The sequence below is a fragment of the Xiphophorus couchianus genome, chromosome 4 (genome assembly GCF_001444195.1).
Source record: "Xiphophorus couchianus chromosome 4, X_couchianus-1.0, whole genome shotgun sequence".
Lineage (NCBI taxonomy): Eukaryota > Metazoa > Chordata > Actinopteri > Cyprinodontiformes > Poeciliidae > Xiphophorus > Xiphophorus couchianus.
In genome coordinates, this window is record NC_040231.1 from 19,337,265 (window position 1) to 19,362,403 (window position 25,139).

The following is a 25,139-nucleotide window of genomic DNA, read 5'->3' on the forward strand; positions in this document are numbered from 1 at the left end:
TATCAGGCACATAGAGCATTTTACCATTAACTGAAACCCTACTAAAGATGTATAAACAGCCTTCAAATAAATGTGTTTTTTATTGCAGTGACAGAATTCAATGCATTTTGTGCACTCAGTGGGGGGAAAAAGTAACATTTTAGAAGAAACATAAAATAAAAAGTACACACCGTCGTGACTCTTTCAGTCACTTTCCAACATAGTAAACTGAGGAAAATATGCTATTTAGGTAAGGATGATTTGTGATTTCTAGCAGACAGAAAATGCTTACAGGAAAATAGTTACTCACCTAAATTTGCTCATACAGATAAGTAATAGCAATTATTGAAATGTTTGAACCAACTTTCAACCAATTGGAACTGTGACAAACATGGCTGGACAATGGCCAAAATTTATTCTATTACCACTCATGGTTTGCAAGATGGTTAAGGGAGATTAAATAAATAAATAAAAAAAACATGAGAAAATTTTGGTGCTTCTATAACACATCACTTTATTCCTGGTTTGTGGCACTAGTGGGCTCCAGGATGCCAAGGTCAGGAATTGAATCCCGGACGGCTAGTGTCCGAATAATGAGCCGAACACGCTACCCCTATACAATGTGCCACTACAAATATTAAATCACTTTATGGCTTTATACACATCTTTATCAGGTTGACGGGTGCTGCAAGTTTGTTTTAAACTACCAGTTGGAAATTACAAATAAACTTGACTTCTGTATGTGCATTCATAATTTGGGCTTCCTTCCAGAGAATTTAGCAATCATCAATTAGGTAATGAATAGAAAAATATATATGTTCTTTGCCAATTATTAATTTGGAGGTTATATAAGTTGTTTGTGTATCATGTTTGCGTAACACTTTTTATATAATTTGTGTCATAACGCTTTTATATAATCTATTTTTTCCTCTTGATTGTATTCTTGGGTGTACGAGGTCAGCCACCCATTGTTTTGTGGTCACACTTGGGTCACGCCGACCGCAAACTTTCTGCGTGTTGGGGAGTTGGCTTCAACTGATTGGTTGAGGGGAGCTCCTTTGGCGTGAGAAGGGGTGAATAATTGGGGATGAATCCTCGGTTTTGGTAGAGTCTGCCGTGGGTTCCGTACAAATGCCCGGTTCTGAGTGCTGACCTTTACCGAGGATTGATCGGCTCTCCAATCCATTGTGTCAAACGGTAAGAGGAAACTTATGTATTTGTATTTATCAGCACTGTGCGTATGTGTAAAGCTTGTTTGACTGTTTTCTGTGGCGGAATAAAACGACACATTTTAATCTAGCAGAAACAGTGTTTGTGTGCATCTTTGTGTGAGCATCCTTACTGCCGACCCATCCCGATCTTGTCTAAATATTTCACAAAACAGGTGATAATTTCTACTAATTCTACCTTCACGATGAGGAACGTTTTGTGTACATCAATAGCTTTAATTTAGCAGTGCAGGTCTAAAATACCCCCTCACACATACACACATTTATCCATATTACCACAGAGTTGGAAGAGACTTTTTCATTATTTTATGTGTCTGGAAGAACAGTTGCTGAACCTATCCCCCTCAAAAAGAAAGAAAAATTAGAATAATCACTTTGCTCCTAAATTTGGTCCAGAGAGATTTCTTTTCTAAGAGAAAAATATTTTCCACACTCACCTTTTCTAACCAGTGTTAAATGTTCATGTTCATACCCCTTTTTTTAATTGAAGAACATTATTTCAGACTACAGCACGTCACCCACATCACGCACAGACGACAAAAGGGTTTCAGCCAGGGGAGAATTATTACAGCAGTGGCAGTGAGGAGGGACAATGATCAAAGAAAACCTAAACGACAGAGTCCACTTCCAGTCCATTTGAAATTCACTCTGTCACTTCTTCTGTGCCGGATTCCTGACTTTTTTTTTTAGGCATTTTGACGATATGGAGGATCAGAGACGAAAATGGAAGGAGTGAAGACATTTGACGGGAGGTGGTGCATGGATCCCACAGGTCACACCCGTTCAAACACAGTTCCTCTTGCTGCCGCAGAGGATGATTTGACTATCAGTTTGATTCATTTTTGGTTGGTAGTTTGTATCCATGGGCAGCAAGAGCCACTGCTCTGATGTTAGACTCTAGGACTGGCCGATATGATGGAAGAAAAGATTGAGAGATCTCGGGAAATAAATGGTATAGAAAGAGGGCACAAGGGAGCTAAGACATCAAAGACATTTTTAAGTTCAGACGAACCGATGTGAAGGAGTCAGGTGGCAATCAGAACTTGACAAGAGGGTGCAATTTTAGGGCTCATTCACAAGGACTGAGGGCGAGGAATATCAAAGAGGCCTGAGAACAAAGAGGTGATACATGGTCCACAGCCCAACACTGCGTTTAGGGGAAAAGGGATGTGTGCTGAGAGGCTCACGTTGACTTCTCAGAGGAGGAGGTTGGGGAGAGGGGTAGGGGTCTTGGTGTTTGACTGGCAACACTTTAGGCTGTTTGGCTGCTGGGCCCCTCAGGCTTTGAGAGAGTGCCACTGGGCCACGGTGTTACGGGGATGACTTATCATGTCTTTCCAGTGTTTTACCTCTGCGGGGCCACTCTTCCATGAAAGATAAATCTGGGAGACAAAAAGAATTAATACCTACTTTATTATCACATGAAAATTGGTGTTAGTAATAAAGAGCAATCCCAAAACCAGTTGAACATTTGGTTAAGACCATTTAAAAACAATAAACATCCTTTGGGGGAGCCCTTTACTACAACTCCTGCAAATCTAAAAAGCTGATATTGTCATGATGGATCTTTGGATAAGACTTAATGAGAATAAATTTTCTCAAAATTTTCTATTTAATAATAAAATACTCTATTACTGAGTATGCATACGAAAGTAGGGAAAGTACTATAATTGCTGGATATTTGAAGATAATGTATGCCGTTAAGATTAGTTAGGATATATACCACCTGCAGTGACAATGGATATAATTGGTACCACTCATCCAAGCTGTGCATACAGAGTTTATTCTGTCTGTGTGAGGGAATAGAGTTTGTCTTTGGTGTATTTCCAACATGTTGCATAAATTCCAGGTGTCACTTTATTGCTTTTATTAAAAATAAAGGAATAACATCGAAATCACTGCACTTTAATGCTTTCCTAAGCACTTCTTTTCTCATTTACTCTATTGGCATAGAAATGCCTAAATGTTTATTACGGCAACTGTCTCCACATTTAAATAAAGCATTTGTTTCTAACTTAGAGTTTTCCCCATGTTTCCACATCACATAAAGAGAAGGAGATGTGCTCGTTCCAGTAGGGGTCAGTAGAGACTGGTTAATTCATCAGATGCTAATGGTCTGTCAGAGTCAGAGAAACACAGAGGAAAAGAAGAAGAGGCAGGAAGAGGCGTGAAAGAGAGAGGAAGGAGATACCTTTCCAATGACATCATTGCGACTGAGTCTGTCCTTGTCCATGACGGTGATAATTATGGTGGTCTCCCTCAACACGTGGGCCGGCACGTCAAAGGGAAAGGACTCGTTAAAAACAGGGTTCAGGCAGCGTTTCATTACCACCGTCTTCTTCTTCTCCACACGTTTGTCTTTGTGCATCAACCACACTTTTACATATGGGTCTAAGAAACAGAAAACATGCCACGTTTACAATGACGACCCAAGGTTTCTGATAAATCATATTTTGTTTCTTTTTCCAAACAGAACAAAGAAATTTAATTTCCATTTGGAAGCAGTGACTTTGAAGACATGCACGCATAAATAAGTATAACAGACAAAGAAGCATTGATACCAGAAGTGCCTCCAATGTCCATGGCTTTGAGGTTGCGTGCTTTGATGATGCTCACAGTGATGGTGTTGGCTGTGGGATTATAGCACAGGGACACAAGGAGATCCCCTCGACTTCCCTGTAAAAAATAGAACATCATACAGAACAACAACAGCGTGAAATTGTTTACTTTTTATCCTTCTTTTTTTTCTCACTTCTCTCCCCTCTGTTCCTGCTGTGCATTCCTGTTCCAGGCTGTCTGTGCAGTCTCCATCTACCTGTCAGCCTCTCCATATTTTCCTCCCTCCCCTCTCCTGTCGTTATGCTGCCACATCTCCCCCGGGGAGCATCACAGCAGCCAGAAATGACATCACACATTCTACCCCATCTTCTTCCTCTGTCCCTTCTTCTTCACCTCCCTCTTTTCTCTTCCCCTCTGAGCTTTGCCCCCGACTTACACTGCCATCGCTGCACGGTTTCAGCTCCTTCCAGAAAGTCTGCATGTTGGCCAGGTCCAGCTTATTGAGGGGGATGGACACCTCCCCGATGGGGTCGTTCCTGCTGAATCGGTCGTAGTCAAGAACCTGCAGGTAGAGAGTCCTCTGAACCACCTTTTCATAGGGGAAGCCTGAGAAACAGAAGGAAAAGGAGCAACCATTCACATAATGCAAAGACATGAGCAACATGTGGCGGCTCTGCGAAATACCTTCAAATAAAAATGTCTCATTCCAGTGAGGGTTTAGATTCTTCCTCTTCACTTTAGTCTCCAATTTGTGCTTCTTGTCTGGGAGTAGGTAGATTTTCACAAAAGGATCAGATGTGCCTGAAAAATCCTTAGCAGGCAAATCCTGGCCTTTGAGAATTTTGACAGTGAGAGTCGAGTCCTGAAAGCTATATCCAACACTGAACTGAATGCGACCCAGTTTCTCACACACTGGACCCTCGTGTTCATCCTCCTCAGAACCTGGTGACAGCTGAGACATTTGAAATGCACAGTTAAATCAATAATCTTATTCATGTGGTGGAAGCATTTTAATGGTTACTGGAAGCTAATCTGAAAAAACAAACAAAAACAATCTATAAAGTGTTTAAAAGATGTGAATCTGCCATTTATGACAAAGGTGACCCTGACATAGTAATTGCAGATATTATACAAGAGTGCAAATTAATAACTGGTTTAAACGTATTTGTTTTTGGTCTTTATACACTCTCTTAGGCCTTTATGAAACACCAAGAACATATCAAACATATGTTTGATACACCCAAAGATGTATCTGAACTGTTAAAACTTGTTTCATTTATTCACTCTTTTGAAAGTTATTGTGTGTCCAATATGTAATAGTGAATACCGTTTGTTGTTGTTCAAGGAAAACACCACCAGAATATTTCTGTAGGGTTTCATATATAGTACATACCACATCTTGTAAAAAAACGAGTATTAGGGATTATGAATACATCAATTTCATGTAAAAGTGGTGCAGTCAACTTGGAAGAGTAATCTGATTCCAGATCTCCGATTTCAAATGAAGAAAACTGAGGAATTTCAATTCAGCCATATTGAAAACTTCTATTAAATTCAAGTCATTCAAAAGCATTACAGCAAATAGTTCCTTTTGAGAAGTTCAAAACCTGGCCTTCAGTGCTAAATGTCATTCCCCACTCCTTTGATCAAAACCTTATCATTAAATTTTTTTCCAACATTGGGATTACTTTTCTTTATAGTTTCTTTTCACAGAAAAAACCTCAAGAATAAGTACCAACAACTATTAAAAACGAAATATCTTAAAGACATGTACTCAGAAGACAGCACAAACAGCAAGAAAATTCGAGTTTGGCCAACTTTGCTGTCAGAATGCTTTGAGGCAATAAGTCTTGAATCATTCAACAGCATACTTATTTTCTTTTAAATGGTGTCACTGAAAAATAGATTTTCAGGCTAGTCAGCAAAGTTAAGTTTGTGGGTTGTGCAACCAAAACAAATCTTCTCTGCTGATGCCGAACAGCTGATTGTTCTACTGTATTGGGTTGTTTATAACAAGACATGTTGACAATTTAACAATTTACCCACATAACTAACAAGGTCCTCAGTAGTATGAGAGAGAACCCTGCACAACCATGGAAGCCTGGTACCTCCTCCTCATGCAGGTCACCAATTTGGACTCACTATTATATAGGATGGCATCCCCATTCCTCAAACAGCATTTGTTATAAGTAAGTCAATGTGAGTGTGTTGGTCATTCTGGCATGCACAGTGCACCCAAGCTGATCCCACAAGCTTTCATTCAGGTTGAGCAGATGGCTGCAGGAAGTTCATTCCATCTTCTCCATTCCTTATATCTGATCAGAAGCCATTGCAGGCAAAACTATTTGCTCAGCCAAAATACTTCATTCGGAATTATTGTTGAGAATATAACAGCATAGTTAGACTTCAACAGATTTTATGCGTGGTGCTGACAACAGTGCAGCACAACACCTCCTAGCTAACAGCTGTCCTGGAAGTTGCTGTCTCAACTTGTAATCTGTGAACAGTTAAAGGAATCTCAAAGGTGGCTCATCTTTAAGTGTTTATGATGGAAATGTTCTGTGAAAGAGGCTTCTGGTTTGCTTCTGCTTCTGACTATCTTGGAGTTTGATCCCTAAGAGAGGAAATATATGATTGCCACTTGTTGCAGAACCACATCTTTATATCTCTCCACATTAAGAGTGCCTTCACTAATGACAAGCCCTGTTTTGCCAGGGAGAGAGATGCTGTCCAACACAATCAGACTTCCACCACCAAAAAGCATTTTGACGTTGGTAGAAAGAACTGAGCCAAGTGTTTTGCTGCGACAGTCCACATGCTCAACTCTGCAGCTAAATACACAGATGTGGAACAATTTGAAAACAAAGAATGAGCAGGCTGTCCACTGGTGCAAACTTCATCAAAAATAATTTATTGCCCACATTTCGAAACAGGTGGTACACCAACGTCAGAAAGCTGGGCTCAACAGCACACACATTCTGTACATTATGATTAAAAAACACACCTTAAACTCTGAACAACTGTGAGGAAATGAGAGACTGAATAACTGTTGCTAAATAGACTGGCGAATGGGTGATGCTGTCAGTCAAGGGAAAAGCAAAGAAATCCAGGCTAGAAAGTTTATTCTGTTGGGGGGATTGTTCAGGAAGACATTTGAAAACTTTAATATTCCATTGTGAAGTTACTTCTCTATTTTTATTGTCATGTGGAGACTCATTGTCCACAATCAGTTTGATCACTTTTAATTATGTGGTCCTCCACCCAACAGCTGGCCTAAATTAGGTTTTCTACATTTGAGCACTCTCCATTCATTTATGTGGCCCTTCCAATCTGTTACAGTTTTTCAAAGCACTCTCTAGGCAGTAAGCATGGGCTAGTTGCCGACAAAAATGAATAACATTGTTTTTGAAAATGTACTACTTCAAAATGATTGACATTTTCTATCAAATATTTATCTCACACTCTACAAAAATGCTAAAAGATGTCAGAGACAGTGAATGGGATTGGTGTTCTCTTTAGTGGCATGGAGCATGATGTAAACCTGCACCACCCTTTCCTTACATATTGAAACAAACTGCAAGTCAGCTGGGAGAAAGAAGCCCACAACCTATGTTTTTTGCTATTTAAAAAAATATCACCTTCATCATGTTAAAACTAACTCAATACTCTTGCAAGAGTGATGTTTTAATGTATAGTTGGCAACCTATGAGCAAAGTGCTTTATTCAGCAGCTGACGACAGGTTCTTCCTGAGCAAGAAGCCCATGCAATTATCTTATATTATTATTATGTTTTTTACCTTGTGTTACTGTAAAAAGATCAACACATCAAACAGGTAAAATATTTTGTGCACTAAGCATTTGAAGACTATTGCTGACTGAGAGTGTTTATTCTATATTGTTTCTTAAATTTGTGTACAACAAGGAAAATACATAGAGATAACGATCATGTTGTTATATCTACACCAATAATAATAATCAGAAGGCAAATCAATTAAACGGACAAACATTTTTTTATTTATATAGCATGAAACCATGCTGTATTTTTGTGAAGTTTATCATACAGTTGAAACCTCCCACCAGTCGATACCCCATACTCTTATACCCCAAAATACTATGCCATAAAATCAGAAGCTATTTAATTGATTAACTCCTACACACTTCTTACAAAATCTGGAACAGGGCAAGTCTGTTGTAGCCCATTGGTCTTTCCACTTGCTTTCTCTGTTTTTCTGTTAAAAACCAACAAATACTGATTTCCACTCATCTTGAAAATGAACAAAATAACCTGAATCTGTGTTGAGTATGGGTTGGCAACACACACACATACACACACACGCACACCCCCACCCACAAAAAAGAAATAAAATTTAAAGGACTCCATTAAACCAATCATTGCTATCGTGGTTGTTGCTTCATGTTGTTGGTTTTTCCCAAAAAATTAGAATATTACAAAATGAAGTTTAAAAAGCATATTTAATCCTCTGCAGATGTGCAACTGAAGGATAACATTGCGGAGAAGACACTTTTTATGCCATACTCGCCATGGCTCTATGAGCATCACACAAAATGAAAGCTTTTGTCAGCCCTCCAGCCATCCTATCCCAACACCTATCACCTGAGACGCTTCAGACGGTTCGATGGATATACAAAGTGACATTCCATGACTTTTCACACTCATTTTTTCTCTGCGGAATAAAACCTGTGTGTATATATAGGCACTGCTTTTCCCACAACAGAAAAAAGTCACTCAAAAGGGCTCAAAAGTGCAAGAGGAGAATATTTTTAGCTTCAAAGGAGCTTTCTATAGATGCCTTTGGCAAAACTGCCCAATACAAGCATTATCATTAACAGCTGACAGCATGAATTTTACAGAATCCCCATGAAACCCCCGTAATTGCAAAGTACTCGCACCCATCTCTGCCATATTCTCACAGCACCCACGTCACCGCATGTTCCTTCACAGCTAATTACCACGCCTCTCTGAAGAAGGGACATGCCCGCCTCCCCCTCCCTGCTCTTTCTTCAGGAGGATGATTATTGCACATCTGAGTTAACACAGAAAACTCCATGGCAGGAGCAAACTGTAATGCTCCACAGGTGGGAGAGACGAGTGGGTTGAAGACAGTTTTACCTGAGAGAATGGAAGATGAAACACCTTTTGTACAACTTTCCTTCTAAAGCGTGGGCCTCCATCTCCACAAACAGAATATATTATTTACTAAAAAATGACTTTTATGGCAGCTCTATTTGACTTAGGTGTATTGCTATTATATATAAAAGCAAATAACCTTAGTAATCTGCAAACTTCGCAAAGAAAGGCCAAAACATTAAATGTCTATTTTACATTCATACATTTATTTGTTTTATAAAAATTTCAGTCATTAATTTCTTTATGAGCCAAATCTCCTTGTAATGTTTTAGAGTGTTTTGGATCAATATTTGTTCAGTCTTTCTAAAAGTTCTCAAAATCTTTCTTAAGAATTTAGCTGATTTTTATCCATGGGGGGGTCCAGCACCTGCCCGATCTGTTTTTTAAACCACTTATTTCTGATTTACGAATCAATCATACATAATTGACCTTAAACCAAACAAATAAAAAACATTGTCAAGTTTTCCGTTCGTACTGAAAATAGATGATAAAAAATAGATTACATAAAATGGAGATTTTAAGATCAGCTGCTTCAAAAATAAAGAAGAAACTCTCAATTGTGCACTCCAGCAAAATTTCATGAATAACCTGCTTATTTATATGGCATTTCTTCTACAAGCAATTATTCGAACATGACTTTATCAGGGGGTACATACAAAAGCATGCTGTGGTTTTTAGATTTTATTTGTAATAAAAGATAATTAACTATCAGAATAATTTTCCTTCCACATCATAAATATGCAATACTTTGTGATGGTATCTCACAAAACATTCCCGAAAAATACATTGAAGTTTGTGGTTGTAGCATAATAAAGTGGAAAAGCGGTATGTATACTTTAGCAAGGCACTTTATACTGTATGCTGAAAGTTACCATAAGCACGTCACTGGTGACCGAGTTGGCTAAGTCTGTGACAGTAGAGTTGGCTTCGTGGTTCTGCCCCTGGCGACGTCCAGTTTCATCTGGGGTCTGACCTCTGGGACTGCTGCCTGGTTTGTTTCCTGGAGTTCTGGTAAAGTGCACACAAAATAGACATATCCTCAAAGAGACGCCAATATTGGTCTACTGGCTAGAACCCTTTTGTCACATTCTTCTAAGTTCTTTCTGTGTTTTTCTTGATGCACACTTTTAAATGTAGCATCGATGAAATGAAAACGTAAATTTGACAGCAAAATTGCACAGTTTTACAACTTAATCACTTTTTTGTCCAATATTAAATTCAAACACTTTGGTCTTAATTATCAAAATTACATTTGTTTATTGTGCGACAGATGGTGTATACCCTGGAGAGGTCATCTCCGAATCAAGCAAAACAATAAACTATGTCTTTTAACACTCGGTCAATTTAAAGCCATGCATTTATCAATTAAACTTGCATGCATTGCTATGAGCCTATAATGCATCTGATGAAAAAGTCAACACACAAAAAAAAGAAAACAGCATAAAAGAGATTCAAACCAAAGACCTATCGGCTACGAAGCAACAACTAATGTAATGGGAAAGAGAGCAAAGATGCAAAGGCTAAAGCTTTACCACTGTAACATTTCTACCATTGTTTAGCAGCACATTTTCTTTTAACATAATGTAACAAAGAAAACTAAGCAACTGAAAGTGTAAAAGTGGAAACAAAAAGCCAGTGCTTCCCTGTCGACTTCAAATAGTTCCAGAGGAGAAATGTGAACAACAGGTGGACCAGCAAAGTTATCAGACCAATTTATCAACCTGCAGAAAAAGGTTTGACACCATCTTCCTGATTTAATCGTTTGTATTGGAGCATATGTTGCTCTTTCTATACTAATACCAAATAAGATTTACAGTGCTTTGTAAAGGTTCTGATGCAGTGTGTGCTGCTAATTTCTACCCAAATACTACTAAAGTCTTGTTGCACTTTTCCAACATCACTTTTACATAGAAATTCCAAGCTTTTTCAAAACATGTTGATAGGATTATATATGTTATAATTTCATATCCTATGCATTTATTATTCAACCCTCCCGCGGTCTTAGAGTTGCAAATGTTATGGTCGGACAGTGAGGAAGAGGGGAGGTGGGTCCTGTCAGACCGTCAACTTCCGAAACCACGCAAAACAAGCTTCAACACATATGTGGGGTCAGTGCAACCCCACCAGACTGTGCAAAGAGTAAAAGGTTTGTGACCCCATCTCTTAAGATCGTGGGAGGGTTAAAAGACAGTTCTACTTTCGATCATATATCGTGCATCATTTAGAGCAGTCTTTAAGCAAAAATGAATGTTGATATGCCATATTGGATGTCAAAATAAAGATTTACTAAAATATTTTGTTCTCAATTTGCCAGATATTTTTGTATCTCAGTTCTGCAAATGCATAAATGTGATTGTTCTTCATTAAAATAAAATACTGTATGTCTTTTAAGATGAAAGAATAAATCACAGTATCAAGACTTTAAAAATGTTTATCTATGGAAAACAGAAACTCCCTTTGTTTTGTCTGTAAACACAAGGGCTTTGCAATTAAGAAAAAGAATCAAAAGATATACCAGAATACTGAGAAACAGTGAAATAAAAGATCTGCTAAAACTCGAGGGATTAATCAGCACAACAAATTGAGGTTATTCACTATAACTGATGTGAGACCGAGACATCAATGGAAATCCTTAATAACACACAAAACAGACTAAGAGATAAATTAATGTAAGAGTAAGGCACAGATAAAATCCAACAAACAGAACCAAATTTAGTTTGATTAAAGAGTCAGATGTTTTAAAGCCAAGAAAAGGAAGAGATGCGATGTGTTTCATGGGCACACAGAACATAGAGACGATGGAGCGGGAGGGGCAAGAGACAGACAGGGATTTTGTTGCAAAGAGACAAGCAGAAGTAGAGCGACACTGAATGAGGAAGAGAAAGGATGCGGCGTGGAAGAGAAAAGAATGGATTCGTCACTCTGCGTAGATTTCCTGTGATCTGCAGGTCAGAGCGCAAACAATGCGGGAATGACTCAATTCGAATCGCAAGCTCTCTGTTTCATGGCGCTGTCAAATACAGCCTTCCTCGGCAAGTGTCTATTAATGTAGACATCTGAAACAATGCAGAATCTTTTCTTCAGCAGGTCAACATGATGCTAATTTTAGTTTCTAATATCAGCCCCTAACACATCAAGGGGCAGCGTGTGTCCCAAAAATAACTACAAACATGCCACTATTTGCCTTAACTTTATGATAATTCTTGTAATTTCATATCTGACTTTTTCAACCAATTATTTAAAAATAGTTGTTTGAGAATGCGTATGTAGTTTTTTGTTGGGTAAACATGTTCAACCCTCTGAAAAGAAAGGGTCATTTATACCCCATGAGTTTTTTTTTTACTTTGTGCAAAGTCCATCCAAAATTCATCATAATATTTAATTCCCAAGAGAAATAAACATTTGGAAATATTTAAAAACAGAAGAGTGAAATGGAAATTGATAACACAGGTATGTCATGGTATGACAGTAATATACTGTTATCAGGCTCCATGGTTTATTTGTGGTTTACACAGTGGTGGAAGGTTAAACTGTAATTTAATGCATTCACTTAATTAAAGTAGTTTGAATCCTAAGATAGTTATGCCAGTTTACAATAACTGTAAGATACATGCCCATGAAATATGTCACTGTGTGTGATTAAATATGCATATAAAGTGCAGTGAATTGAAGGAACATGTTACCTGAGGGAATTGTGACAAAATATGATGTTATGGGATTATTTCTGGTTTAAGAAAAGCTTATGTTGATGTTTATGTCTATGATGGAATATGTCTACATAGATTATATATACAGTAAATTACTGAAATATAAATGTGGGTGTATTGACAGTTAAATGAGCTGATTTGTTCAATAATAAAGCTGAGAGAAATTGGAGTAACACAAACTGCGTCTCCCGTGTGTTGTTTTTCAGCTTCATCTGCTGCTGACGGGTCCGGACCCCTTTTTACCCATTACAATATGATATGATATGATGTATGATATATAATATGATATACGATATGATATGTTAGATTATTATGGAAGGCTAAAGAGGCAAAGTGATCCTGAGCTGTAAATTTACTGACTGCAACATCCAAAAACTTTTCTAACTCTTTTTTGTGCCAGATACACAAACTCCCCTCAGAAAACTAAATAAGAAGAACTCCTTATGACCATTAGTACAGCAAATATTTACAAGAATATTATAATCTATTGATGGCTCTTATAGCCGATGCTTTTGTCAGAAGAGCTCACTCCCATCTAGTGAGAGCTAGCTCCCCACTTTTTTCCTTTAGTTGTTCAGTTCTCACTGTCTGTGTCTGTAGTAAAATTATTGCCCAGCTAACGACAGAACTTTGCTTTGATTGGCAGCATGGCTGCCTTGTGGCCAATCACATGGGATCATAGTAATATGTGGAAACAAAGAGGGTGTGAAAGGGTGGGGTGGTGGGGTCAGACAGTCAGGTCGTGAAGCTGTCCCTTCATTCAGCAGTGAACTGGACATAGTTTTGTTACTGAGTTTGGTTCATTTTCTGTTATGGTTCTGTTCATTTGTGTATGTGTCAAAGAAAAATAAAATGCTTCATTAAATTATCACACAAAACTAAGAACAATGGCTTTTAATAAAGAAATACATAAAATTAGGCAAGGACAAGACTTCTCATAAAAACATTTAATGCAAGTGGACTTATTAATATGCAAACCATTCATATTTTCCACATTACGATGAAATATGAGGCAATAGATGATAATAAATTAAGAGCCGTTTGGGAGCCGTTGCGTGTCTCAAGAGCTAGCTCTCTGAAATGAGTCAAACTTCCCATCGCCATTATCGCCTAATTTGTTAACATACAAGCTTAAAATCATCCCATTTCTGTAACTATGCAATGATATTGTAAAAAAAATGTTAATTTGTTACCTGTGACTCATTTCCAACCTGCTGCTTCACACATTTCAAACACATATTGATTCTCTAATGAGAACAAACCCTTTGAAGTTAAGCTTAATGCAGCAATGATGAGTTATATTAGTTTTTTTAAATCATATTACACAATGCTTGTTTTATAATAATTACAGGGCAATTCTTGTGATATATTTAGTGCTCTTTACACCAAACCAATTGTAGCTCAGCCACATGACCGAGGCTCTCTTTACTTTGATTATACAGTAGATAATACATGCCTGTCAGATGGGTCTCTGCTGCATGCACTGTAAATGCTTCAGTGTAGGAGGGTCTGGCTTTGTGAATGCCTTCGTAAAGACCTTTTGAATCAAGGATCAACGTTTTAAAATCACAGCTGGGCTGTTTTACTTAGATTTGCTTTGCAGATCTAGTTTTCAATTTAAATCTTTGACTCACATTATCTAGGTCATGCGAAGCCCCGGTTGTTGTGCTGCTATCACTGAGAAAAGTCTGTTTATCAGGTGTAAAAAAAACCAAAAACATTTGTGCCTAGTAAAATTATTGCCCTAATATGCAAAAAATTTGCATATTGGAGCAAAAAAATGTGGTCTCAGCATGTCATAGTTTCAACACAGATTAGCATTCGATGTTGATTGAAGACAAAGACCTGCCAAAGCAGACTAGGTTGACTTTAAACAACATATGTTGACACGCTAACAACCTCTGGGGAGACTAGGGATGGTAATTGGATGAGTTCCTTCATGTACGCATGTATAGATGTTTAAACATATACTCAGGATCAAAATGAACATAGTTTCATACAGGAAGGTGGTGCTGCATTTAAACTAGTTAGTTATTTGGGTTTAGAGATTAACACACAATTTAGACATGAAATGCTGTTGTGGAAAAAGAATAAGTTTACCTTGAATATTCAAAATTTATTCAGCTAGAACGGCTAAAAAAAGGTGAATGTAAATGTAACTTAATATATGTTTGAAAACAGAAGATAAATGTCTGAAGCTGTAGGTTGCCCCTTCTTGCCTGCCAGAGACGATTTCATCTAAAGCACAACACCAGTTACATAATTCATCCTTCAGAGGTTGTTGTAGCCATGACTACGAAAGAGTGTGGTTCCTCTCAAGGTTGTACTCCCGACCATCATACATTTTTCACAGGGTTTCAGTAACGATGGAAACAGGAGCCTCCAAAATAGGCCAGCAAAATCCAAGAAAGTTCAATATAGAGGGCAATATATTGAAAATAGCACGCAGCCCTAAAGGCAAAGGGACCGAGCATTCGTAGAGGCTTCTGAAACACACTCTTTAACTTCCTCATGGCTGCACTCCTCCAACACTGTGTGAAAACATCCCTTCATGCACGCCAAAGTGTGAGTATGCACTTATGCTGCAAATGGCTGATTTGTAAATGTCAAAAAGAGAAGTGCAAGATAACCTCTAGTCATGACACTCAACAGGCTAAAACAGGAATGAGCACCCATGGAGCTTCCTTGTCCTCCAGCTAAATCAATCTTGGTAATCTGACTGAAACAAACTTTGCTGTTATTTAACACTTAGCCTTTTTAATGGCAGGGAAATGTAATTAAACTGCCAGCAAGTCTTTAAAGCAAAACAAATAGGTGCACCCACACAGAGGCAAGCAATCTCTTGAGGGGTCGATAGGAATGAGCCTGAAGAAACTGCCCCTTCAATCTGACATGAGGGAAGCGCAGAAACCCTGACTTCTAACCTCCTGGCCTCAATTTGAGTTGAAAGCCATCTTCTGTGTAATTGGGCAAAGCAGGTCATTACACCCCGAAGGACAATGCAGAGACATCTTCTCTTATGTTCCATGTCTATTGTCTGCTGGAGAGCCTGCGAAGTGTTGATTAACTGAGACTGAATAAATGAAAGAAACATGCATCATTCATCAAGCTCTGATAGAAGTGGATCATAGATGTCATTACTGTACAAAAGTCTAGGTTAGAAATTATGTCTGTTAGTAAAGAGTACAATCACAAGAACAGAGAAGGCAAAGCAACATATAAAGTCTGAGAAGTACTGTATGTTCATGCATTTTGGAAGCTTGGGAATGGCATTTAGTTTTTCCCCATCTGTGAAGTGATTACAACCAATGAAGGATAGAAGATGACATTGACCAAATAATTCCTGTTTTAGGTCAGCTGGATTACAAAAGTAATTTATATTTGCTAAATGCCAGAATAATTAAACTTTTAAGTGCCTTTTTTTTTTAATATAATCAGATATTTATGTATACAAAGATAGTTATGCTTCTTAGCAATTTTTCAAAATCTAGATGATGAAAAGGTCATAGATTTTTAACCTCCTAAAATGCTAATTTACAACATCTTGTAAATTAGAAGGACACCTTTGGTTGTGTTCACCTCAAACATACTGGTTCCTCCTGTGGAAAAAGAAGTAAGGAAAACTCTGGTAAAATGGAAAAAACCGCATTGTTTGATGATGAACTTGCGTTTCGGTACTATCAGGGATCAAAGTGGAATAAAAACAGTCCTAGCTTCGGCTACTGCATGTTTTGTGGTCTGGTCTGCTTGAATAGTTTGAACCTGCAATAATGCAGAAACAACATAAAATACACTATAGAAATGCTTAAATTGATCAGCCTAAGCTAATATATTTGCCCAAAACACAACCTCTTAATGTGAATAGAGTCTCAAAGGACTGGGTGAGTTTAGCTGTTTGGTGCCACCACCTTTCTGCCACCATATCCCTTCCATTTCTTGATGATGGATTCTGTTCTTTTGACTTCATGCTGTTTCACTGTGGCTTTTACTTTTGGATATGCATTCTGTGAATCTCGATAAAATTTTATGTCATGACATCATATGTAGAATAGTAAAGTTGTATTAAACTTGTTTCACTTGATCTGAAAGTAAAAAGTTCTTAGATGAAATACTGACTTAAGTTAACAACACCAATCCAAATGAGTTAAGTGAAATGAATGTATATAACTCCCCAACAGCGTAAATAGTACATTTGCAATGCAGAAAAACTGGGCTTTTCATAACAAATGATAAGATATTACGGTGGCCCTGAGGTGCAAAGCACAACAAGATTAATGCAGCACAATTACAAATTCAAAAACACAACGACATTAACGAAAACACAACGACATTAATGAAAACACAACGACATTAACGAAAACACAACGACATTAACGAAAACACAACGACATTAACGAAAACACAACGACATTAACGAAAACACAACGACATTAACGAAAACACAATGACATTAACGAAAACACAACGGAAAAGGTATGTCCCAGTGGGAGACCTAAGAAATCGCTGATTGGACTACAGCTCGTTTTACTTTTGAACCGGAAGTTACTCTGGTGTGCTTCGTTTTAATGAGAAGCGGGCATACGGTCACGTCGCAATGTTTTGCCCAAACTGCGGGAAAGAGCTGGTTGAGCCGTCACCAAACTTCTGCAGCAATTGTGGCAAGAGGCTTCAACTTCAGGAAATATTTATGGAAGATACTCCACAATGTTCAAGTAAGTTAATAAGCATAAAGAAATATTTATGTTTCTTATGGATGTAGCAACTTGCTAACGTTAGTGGTCTCCAGACCGTGTCCACTGTTATTTAGTTGTTCATTGTAAATGCAGTTAAAACTACACAAACTCGATATAATACAGCAGCATGGTATTAGCCATATATAGAAAAAGCCCATCTAGGGACAAGTGCTGCGAATTAGCTGTTGCTATTGCACTATGATGTAAACATGAGACTGCTGTTTTGTTCAGTTTGTCCATGTCGCTGTATGTCTGTCCCTACCAAATAAACCAATTAAATTAAATTAAAAATAGTAAGGTCCGTTACAGCCTTAAGTAATTTGTGTCGTTTGTAATACATATCGTCTGTTTGCATGAATGTGATGTGCAACATTTTTTCTTTACTTTACTTCTAGCACAACAGCCTGTTCCATCCTGCCCTGCACCAGCCCTCAGTACCTTCCTTGAGTACAGAAAAAAGAAAAATGAGGAGCGACAAAAGTATTCTCTTGGGAAAAAGGGGTTAAAGCAAAAGGAAAAAAAGAAAGTTAGGGTAGGTCCGGTTTTGTTCCGACCAAAAACAAGCAGCTTTTAAGTACCATAATAGACTTGCTTAAAGAAAGTTCCAGGTAGCAAAACTATACAGAATAATTGTTTAACAGTAACAGCAAACTGTCAATTAATGATAAGTCAAAACAGTAAATCATCTACTGATTAATTATTGCATAATAATTTTCCAATCATTGTTCTGTTTGCATCAGTTCAAAAGTAAAAGCTTGAAAATGACTGATAATAGTTAATGGATCTATTTGGATGTTTTTGTAACATAATACAGGAGGAATTAAAAACAAAAAGAAAACAACAGAGTATTCTCTAAAACAAAACATTGCTCGGTCTTCCGCATAATTTTTTTTTTGTTTTCAGATAAATATTGGCTTGATGACCATTCACAAGAATGGTCTAAAGCCACAGCGTGGAAAAACCATTTTGCTTGCAACAGATCCAGATGTCTCTGCCACACCTCTGCTCAGTCTTGCTGCTAAAAAAATGAAGGACTTCAACAAAGATATAACAGATGGACCTTTCCTCCTTCTGTACCCAGATGGGACAGAGGTTATTAATATCCCTGGGACACAAACACCGTTTACTCTTGCAGCTTATAAGGCTGAAATTGGCAAGTCATACCAAAGGATCTCTCTTTTCCTCTGCTTGAAAAGGGACTTTGAAGAAGGTAAGCTCAGCTGTTTGTGTGTATTGTTTGGCACATTGCACTAACTTCAATAAATGTACATTTTAAAACTGTGCAATTAAGCATTGGTGGCATGAACCAATCAAGTAAAAAGTATACATAGATTGGCTCCTAAATGTAAACTTACTTCCTGGAAACTTGATAGCTAGACACTCAGTTATTAGTTTTTACCAGTGCTGTGTTTATGATTCCAGATACAATGTAATATAGTTGACCGAACACGGTACTATCACTTAGTAGAAGTTAAATTGGCTTGTTTTGTCTTTTTTTCCTTGTTTATCAGTTGGAAAATTGTCAGACTCGTCCGATTCCGACCCAGAGATTGTTATTAGAAAAAACTCAGAGTTTGATCTTGCTGATACGCTGGTAAGTACAACTTAAAATGTATTTGGTCTTTTGTTTTTATTTGGTTGAGTGACCACAACAAGAGCATTTTACCTAAGCTTCATAGGACTATGCCGATGTTTTTATGTGAAATTGTGTTTCATTTTCTTCAGCCATGGGAACCTATGGATGAAAGCAGTCCTTTGCAAAAGGTGGCAGAAACAGAGTAAGTTATATTTTAGGTACATGCCATAGCATGGTGTGTGTATGTGTATCAAAAGTATTATAGCCTTCAGTGAATTTTCATACAGTATGTACTGGTGACATGTTGAATGTGGATATTTTTAAATTATGTGGTTATGGGAACATGTCCTGGGAAGTATTTGTATTTTTTTTCAAGATGTTTGTTTTTAAATGTTGAATATACTGGCGTGGAAATAATTATTACACTACCTTTGCTTTCTTCAATGTCTTATACATTTTACAAGTATACAGTTGTTAAGGTAAATATAACAAAAAGGTTCACAAGAGTTTCAGTAAATAACTTTTGTCAAATAGTTTTGCGATAATGAGTAAAATCACTTTGCTTCTATAAAGATGGCATTGTACTGCCAAAACTGCTTTTAGGCATTCCATGTTTTAAGTTATGTCTGTTTTAGTCAGATGACGGACAGAGGAGTTACAGTGCAATAAAATGATTGAGATATTGAAGAAAACTGGGTGATCCCATAATTTATACTTTGACAGCATATGCCCAAAATACCCATTAATATGTTTTTTTCATTGTCCTCTAAGGAATGGTGTTGGGGATCTCGTACTTGCAAATGAAGTACAACAGGTACAAACTTTTTATTATCTCACACAACAATCCACAGATTTTTATCTCAAACCTTTAAGTAAAATATTTAAATATTAAAATAACTGCAGGTTAGTCAATCATTAAGTTTTACTCTGGTCTTTTCTCTGTTTTCAGGTTATGGACTTGGATAACAATGGCAACAATCCAGGCACCAGTCAATGTCTCACTGTCCAGAGCTCCTGTTACAGGTGTGTAGGGGCTTCTGTCATAAAAAAAGAAGTGTGTTTGTAGTGTCATCATGACAAAGTAATACTGATACATCTATTGTAAATGTATGTACTTTGGATGTTGTATATGTAATTTTTGACATAAATTGAATGTTTTGTGAAGGAAAGTTGGAAGTACACCTTTATGCTTTTTTTTTTTTTTTTACCTCATCTATATTGTGCATGTTTTTTCTCCACAGAGACTACACCACTCTCTTTGAGCCCATTGTTATTGATGATGATGATGAGATTGAATATTTTACAGAAGACAAAAAGCAGGACCTGCCCCCAGAAGAACAGAAGTTAGTAATTTTAATATTTTGTATTAAATTAATCTGCATCCTGGTCCTGAACGTAATTACATAATGCTAAGTGTGATCAATCAACTGTTTTAAAATAAGTTTATTTTTTTCTAGACAAACAAACGTGCAGCCACATGATATTATTGCAGAACTGGCCAAGAATATTGACCACAAGAAAGTCAGCCGGTTCAACATATGTCGTACTGATGTGTGGGATGGAGCTGTTCGGGGCTTTCAGAGGAGCACATACTCTGACAAGAACGACATGTTCATCAAATTTAACGATGATGCTGGCTGTTTGGAGGAAGGGTTGGACACAGGTGGCCCGAGGCGTGAGTTTCTCACGCTTCTTATGGCCATTCTGAGAAATCGTCCTATCTTTGATGGACCCCCAGAAGCTCGTTACGTTGGGTGCAATTCGAGAGGTGAGTCATTTTTGGGTTAGTGAACCTAACTAACCTTAGTTAGTGAAGTGGTAGTATAAAAATGTGCAGAAACATGTGCTTATGTGTCTGTCATAAGCAGATCTAAGATTTAATTACCCACAGTAATAATTTGCTCTGTACAACAGCTGCCAGGGAAGATGAGTATTTTTTAGCAGGAAAGATGATTGCTGTATCGATTGTACATGGGGGACCGGCACCACATTTCCTCTCAAAGAACCTGGTCAACTACATGATAGGGAATCCAAGTTTCAGCGCCACTGTTGAAGATGTTCAAGATGAGGAGATAGGGAAAGTTCTAAAGCAGGTAGGAAATGACCTAGGTTTAGGAAATAGATTTATTGTATGCCAACTGGAGATTATTTTCACGTTCAGATTAAGATTAGGAAATTATTATAACAAAATAGTAATTTCGTTTTCTCAAAGCTTGACAAATCTTTTTGTTTTGAAAGGCCTGATTTCAGCCTATCTCAAGAAATGTGAAATCACAAATGCACAAAATGTTTATGCTATTTTTGTATTCATAACGAAGAAGTTGTCAAATTGATAGTTCTGTACTTCTTCTTATAATAAACTGCTTGTTTTATAGGTCCTGGAAGCTGAATCAGATGAATCTCTGCTAAATATAATTTTTCAAAACAGCGGGATGTTCCAAACTGCTGGTTGCTTCAGAAGTGTGAAGATTTCTGAGAAGAAAACTTTTGTAGAGGAGTATCTCAGATGGTACATCCTTGACAGAAACCACAGTGCCATTCAACGGTAATTACTAAACAGTGAGCTATTAATATTATATTATGTTATAAAGATTTTAAAATTCGATGCTCAATACTCAAGATCAATGACATATTTCCAGTTGTTCACACCTGCCACTGATATCATGACGTTGTAATTTACTATGAAAAACTAATTGGGTATAAAAAATTGTGATCAAATTATAGATATGAAATTACTTGATCAGATATCAAATTTAACAAGCTTCTTTCCTTAATTGATTTTGTTTTTTATCTTTGGTTGGTAACATCTTTGTGTGTCCTTCTGAAAAATTATGTGAAATGTTGTAATATATTGAGTAATACTTTCCAAATTCTGAGTTTCACCACTTTTATCATCCATTCAGAATTTTATGTACAATAGGTATAATCTTCTTTTGTCATCATAAATATATATATATATATATATATTTTTAATCATTGTCAGATTAATCATAGGTATGGCACATGAATAATTTTTCAATGTGATTTCTAAAAATATACTGTTGCATGACACAATTTTGTTTTTTTTGCACAGTGAAAACATTTTTTTTTAAAGTTTGAAATGATAAATTTTTACTTTTAATGATGATTTTTGAGCACTGTGAAAGGTTAGCTTTACTTTGTATATTTAATTTTCTTTTCTTTTTAGACATATTGTACTACAATGTGGTTCACATTTACACAGGACTTAGAATACCTCATATCTATGCTATGAATAAAGTTCAGTGTGTATGTTTTTATCCTTAACAGATTCAAAGATGGACTGGCAAGTCTGGGGTTTTTCGGTGCACTGCAACAGCATTCCAGTGTCCTGTCCCCAGTCCTATGTTTCTCTGCCAAGGCCCTGACTGCTTCAGACTTGGAGACCATGTTCAAACCAGATCTCAGCCCAGTAGGAACCAATAGGCGGCAAAAGGAGGGCAAAACTATCGTCTTCTGGGCAGATTATTTGCTTGATTGCGAAGGTTAGTAAGGACGGATTGTGTTTTATTCTAAAATTGTTTTTTTTTCCTTTGTTTTATTAGGAGGAAAGCATACATAAAAATAAATCATTTGTGCAATGCATTATCTATTAACTACATTGTTTTTAATTTTTCAGAGAAAAACACTGCTGTATGTCTAGAGGAAGTCCTGATGTTTGCTACAGGTCTGACAGCGATTCCACCAGCAGGCATGATGCCATCCCCACATCTTGAGTTTTTGAGTGATTCACCCTTTCCTGTTGCAAACACCTGTGCAAATACACTGAAACTGCCACTTTTGGAATCTTACGCTGCTTTTAGGGCTAACATGGACTTTGGAATACAAAATGCTCCGGGATTCGGATGCTACTGAAACTGAAAGAAGAGATTTCTTGGCAGTCTTGTTCTAATGCTGTTGGCATTCAGCTAATTTTGTGATGGTTGCTCCATGGGTCCATGTTGTTCTCCATTTCTGGGTGGCAAAGCCTTGCCATAATTTCTGAAAAGATTAGATAATATGATGTCCTTTTCAAAGTGATAGCTTTGAAAGGGACATCAGCTTATGAAGTCAACAATCCGTTAGGGCAAATTCTGTATTTTTTTTTAGAGTGGTGTATGTCTGGTTTAGGCTCATGGTCCGGGCATTTCTAATATGTCCATAATATAGTTTTTTGTATCATCTTAAAAGGGGATACACTCGGCTTTCATTTAAGCCAAGTTTTGAATCTGACCAACTCAGGTCACCAGAGCTTGTTAAAACAAAATAACATGAATCCTTTTCGCCTAACCAAGAAACTTTGTTTGTAATCCAATGGTATCCAGGGACACAAGAGTTGACAACTGAAATACTCAGACTAAGAAATCCTGAAATGTACCAAATCTATACTACCATGCAGTCATGTTTTTATGTGGTTATTATGGATTACATAATGGTGGACTAATCTAAAAAACAGTATATGGTATACATTTCCAGATTTCTTAGTCTGAGTATTTCAGTTGTCAACTCTTGTGTCCCTGATGTCCCTGGATACCACTGGACTAAAAACAATGTTTCTTGGTAAGGCAAAAAGAGTTTGTGTTATTTCTGTTTAACAAGCTGTGGTGACCTCCGAGTTGGTCAGATTCGAAGCTTGGCTTAAATGAAAGCCGAGTGTATTCCCTTTTAAAATGATACAAAATTTTATATTGTAGAGCTTTGACAAATGCCCGTATCGTGAGCCTAAACCAGACATACACCAGTCTCAAATAACAGAATTTGCCCAAAGGGATTGTTGACTTCATGAGCTGATAACTATGAATAAACTGCCACTTTAGAAGGGCTATCCTTCTAAAGTGGCAGTTTATTCAGTTATCAGCATGATTTCATATGATTTTGCTATCATATGAAAATATCTAAAAATAGATAATATTTTATGTTATATGTTCTTACCATAACAATGAGTTTTCATTTGAGTAAAATGAACAGGACACAAAATATATAAAAAAAAAATTTATTCAGGTTGTTTGTGTCTACAGCCTTGCTATGTGTTTGAGGAATAAATACAGTTCCATAGCTGACTCCCAGTTTTGTGACTGCTGTTGTCCATGTTGTTGCATGACTTGCTGTAGGTATTCCTCGATGTCTTTATCACCACACAACTCTGTCACCTGACTTGCTTCTGGGAAAACATCCAGATCACTGTCCTCAACAGGAAATCCACAATCTCTTGAACCATATCTGCAAAGTCAGAATATAATTAGTAATAGAATTGTGACAAATATTTTATATATTTAGTACAAGTACTTGTAATTGTCTGTTTTTTGGGGGGAGGTTGCTGGCTATATGACACAATATAAGTGAGCACTATCAGTGACAGCTTATACAGTGTATCACAAAGTGAGTACACCCCTCACATTTCTGCAGATATTTAAGTATATATTTTCATGGGATAACACTGACAAAATGACACTTTGACACAATGAAAAGTAGTCTGAGTGCAGCTTATATAAGAATGTAAATTTATTCTTCCCGCAAACTAACTATATACAGCCATTAATGTCTAAACTAATGGCAACTAATGTGAGTACACCCCTTAGTGAAGATTTCTATAGTGTCAATATTTTGTGTGGCCACCATTATTTACCAAAACTGCCTTAACTCTCCTGGGCTTGGAGGACATGTCAAAGATGTTCTATTGGGTTTAGGTCTGGAGACATGCTTGGCAAATCCATCACCTTCAACCTCAGCCTCTTTAGTAAAGCAGTGGTCGTCTTAGAGGTGTGTTTGGGGGCTTTATCATGCTGGAACGCTGCTCTGTGACCCAGTTTCCAGAGGGAAGGGATCATGCTCTGCTTCAGTATTTCACAGTGTTAAAAGTCCGTCGGTTAGTTTAGTTTACTACATTACCCAAGATGCATCTGTTCATTTTGTGATTCCGTTTCACGTAGTTGAGTGGCTTGTTTTTCTGTGCTACTGTGTGGCTCGGTGGCATGAAAGTGGCATCCGCTGACATCCACCATCAACCTATCTTGGGTCCTTTGTGTACGAAACCTGTGTGCGTTTTTATGATATAACCACACACACACACACATACACACACTCTCATATACGAAACATCAATAAACTTTTGAGCTGCACCGTTGGAGTCGCCCTAGTCCTTCTGACCGAGGAAGAGTCGATTGACGAGAGATCTGGATTTAGCGCCTGTTTAGACGCAAACAGTCTTCT

At 37.4% G+C, this 25,139-nt stretch overlaps 2 protein-coding genes across 4 annotated transcripts in view; one reads left to right on the top strand and one right to left on the bottom strand.

Moving 5' to 3' along the window:
* Positions 1–2,467: 2,467 nt before the first annotated feature.
* Positions 2,468–25,139, bottom strand: part of syt7b (synaptotagmin VIIb) — a 112,000-nt gene continuing 89,328 nt past the window's right edge. For all 3 annotated transcript variants that reach the window (XM_028014969.1, XM_028014970.1, XM_028014971.1), the window contains 6 exons: positions 9,789–9,924; positions 4,452–4,719; positions 4,204–4,373; positions 3,770–3,884; positions 3,400–3,599; positions 2,468–2,590 (listed from right to left, as the gene is read on the bottom strand). In XM_028014969.1, the coding sequence (XP_027870770.1) occupies positions 2,486–2,590; positions 3,400–3,599; positions 3,770–3,884; positions 4,204–4,373; positions 4,452–4,719; positions 9,789–9,924 (994 nt within the window). In that variant the 3' untranslated portion in view covers positions 2,468–2,485. The remainder of the gene's footprint in view (positions 2,591–3,399; positions 3,600–3,769; positions 3,885–4,203; positions 4,374–4,451; positions 4,720–9,788; positions 9,925–25,139) is intronic.
* Positions 20,591–23,989, top strand: LOC114143171 (G2/M phase-specific E3 ubiquitin-protein ligase-like). Its single transcript, XM_028014973.1, has 4 exons — positions 20,591–20,700; positions 21,308–21,477; positions 22,221–22,435; positions 22,570–23,989. The coding sequence occupies exons 1-4, from the start codon at positions 20,659–20,661 to the stop codon at positions 22,803–22,805; spliced, it is 663 nt and encodes a 220-aa protein (XP_027870774.1). The 5' UTR covers positions 20,591–20,658; the 3' UTR covers positions 22,806–23,989.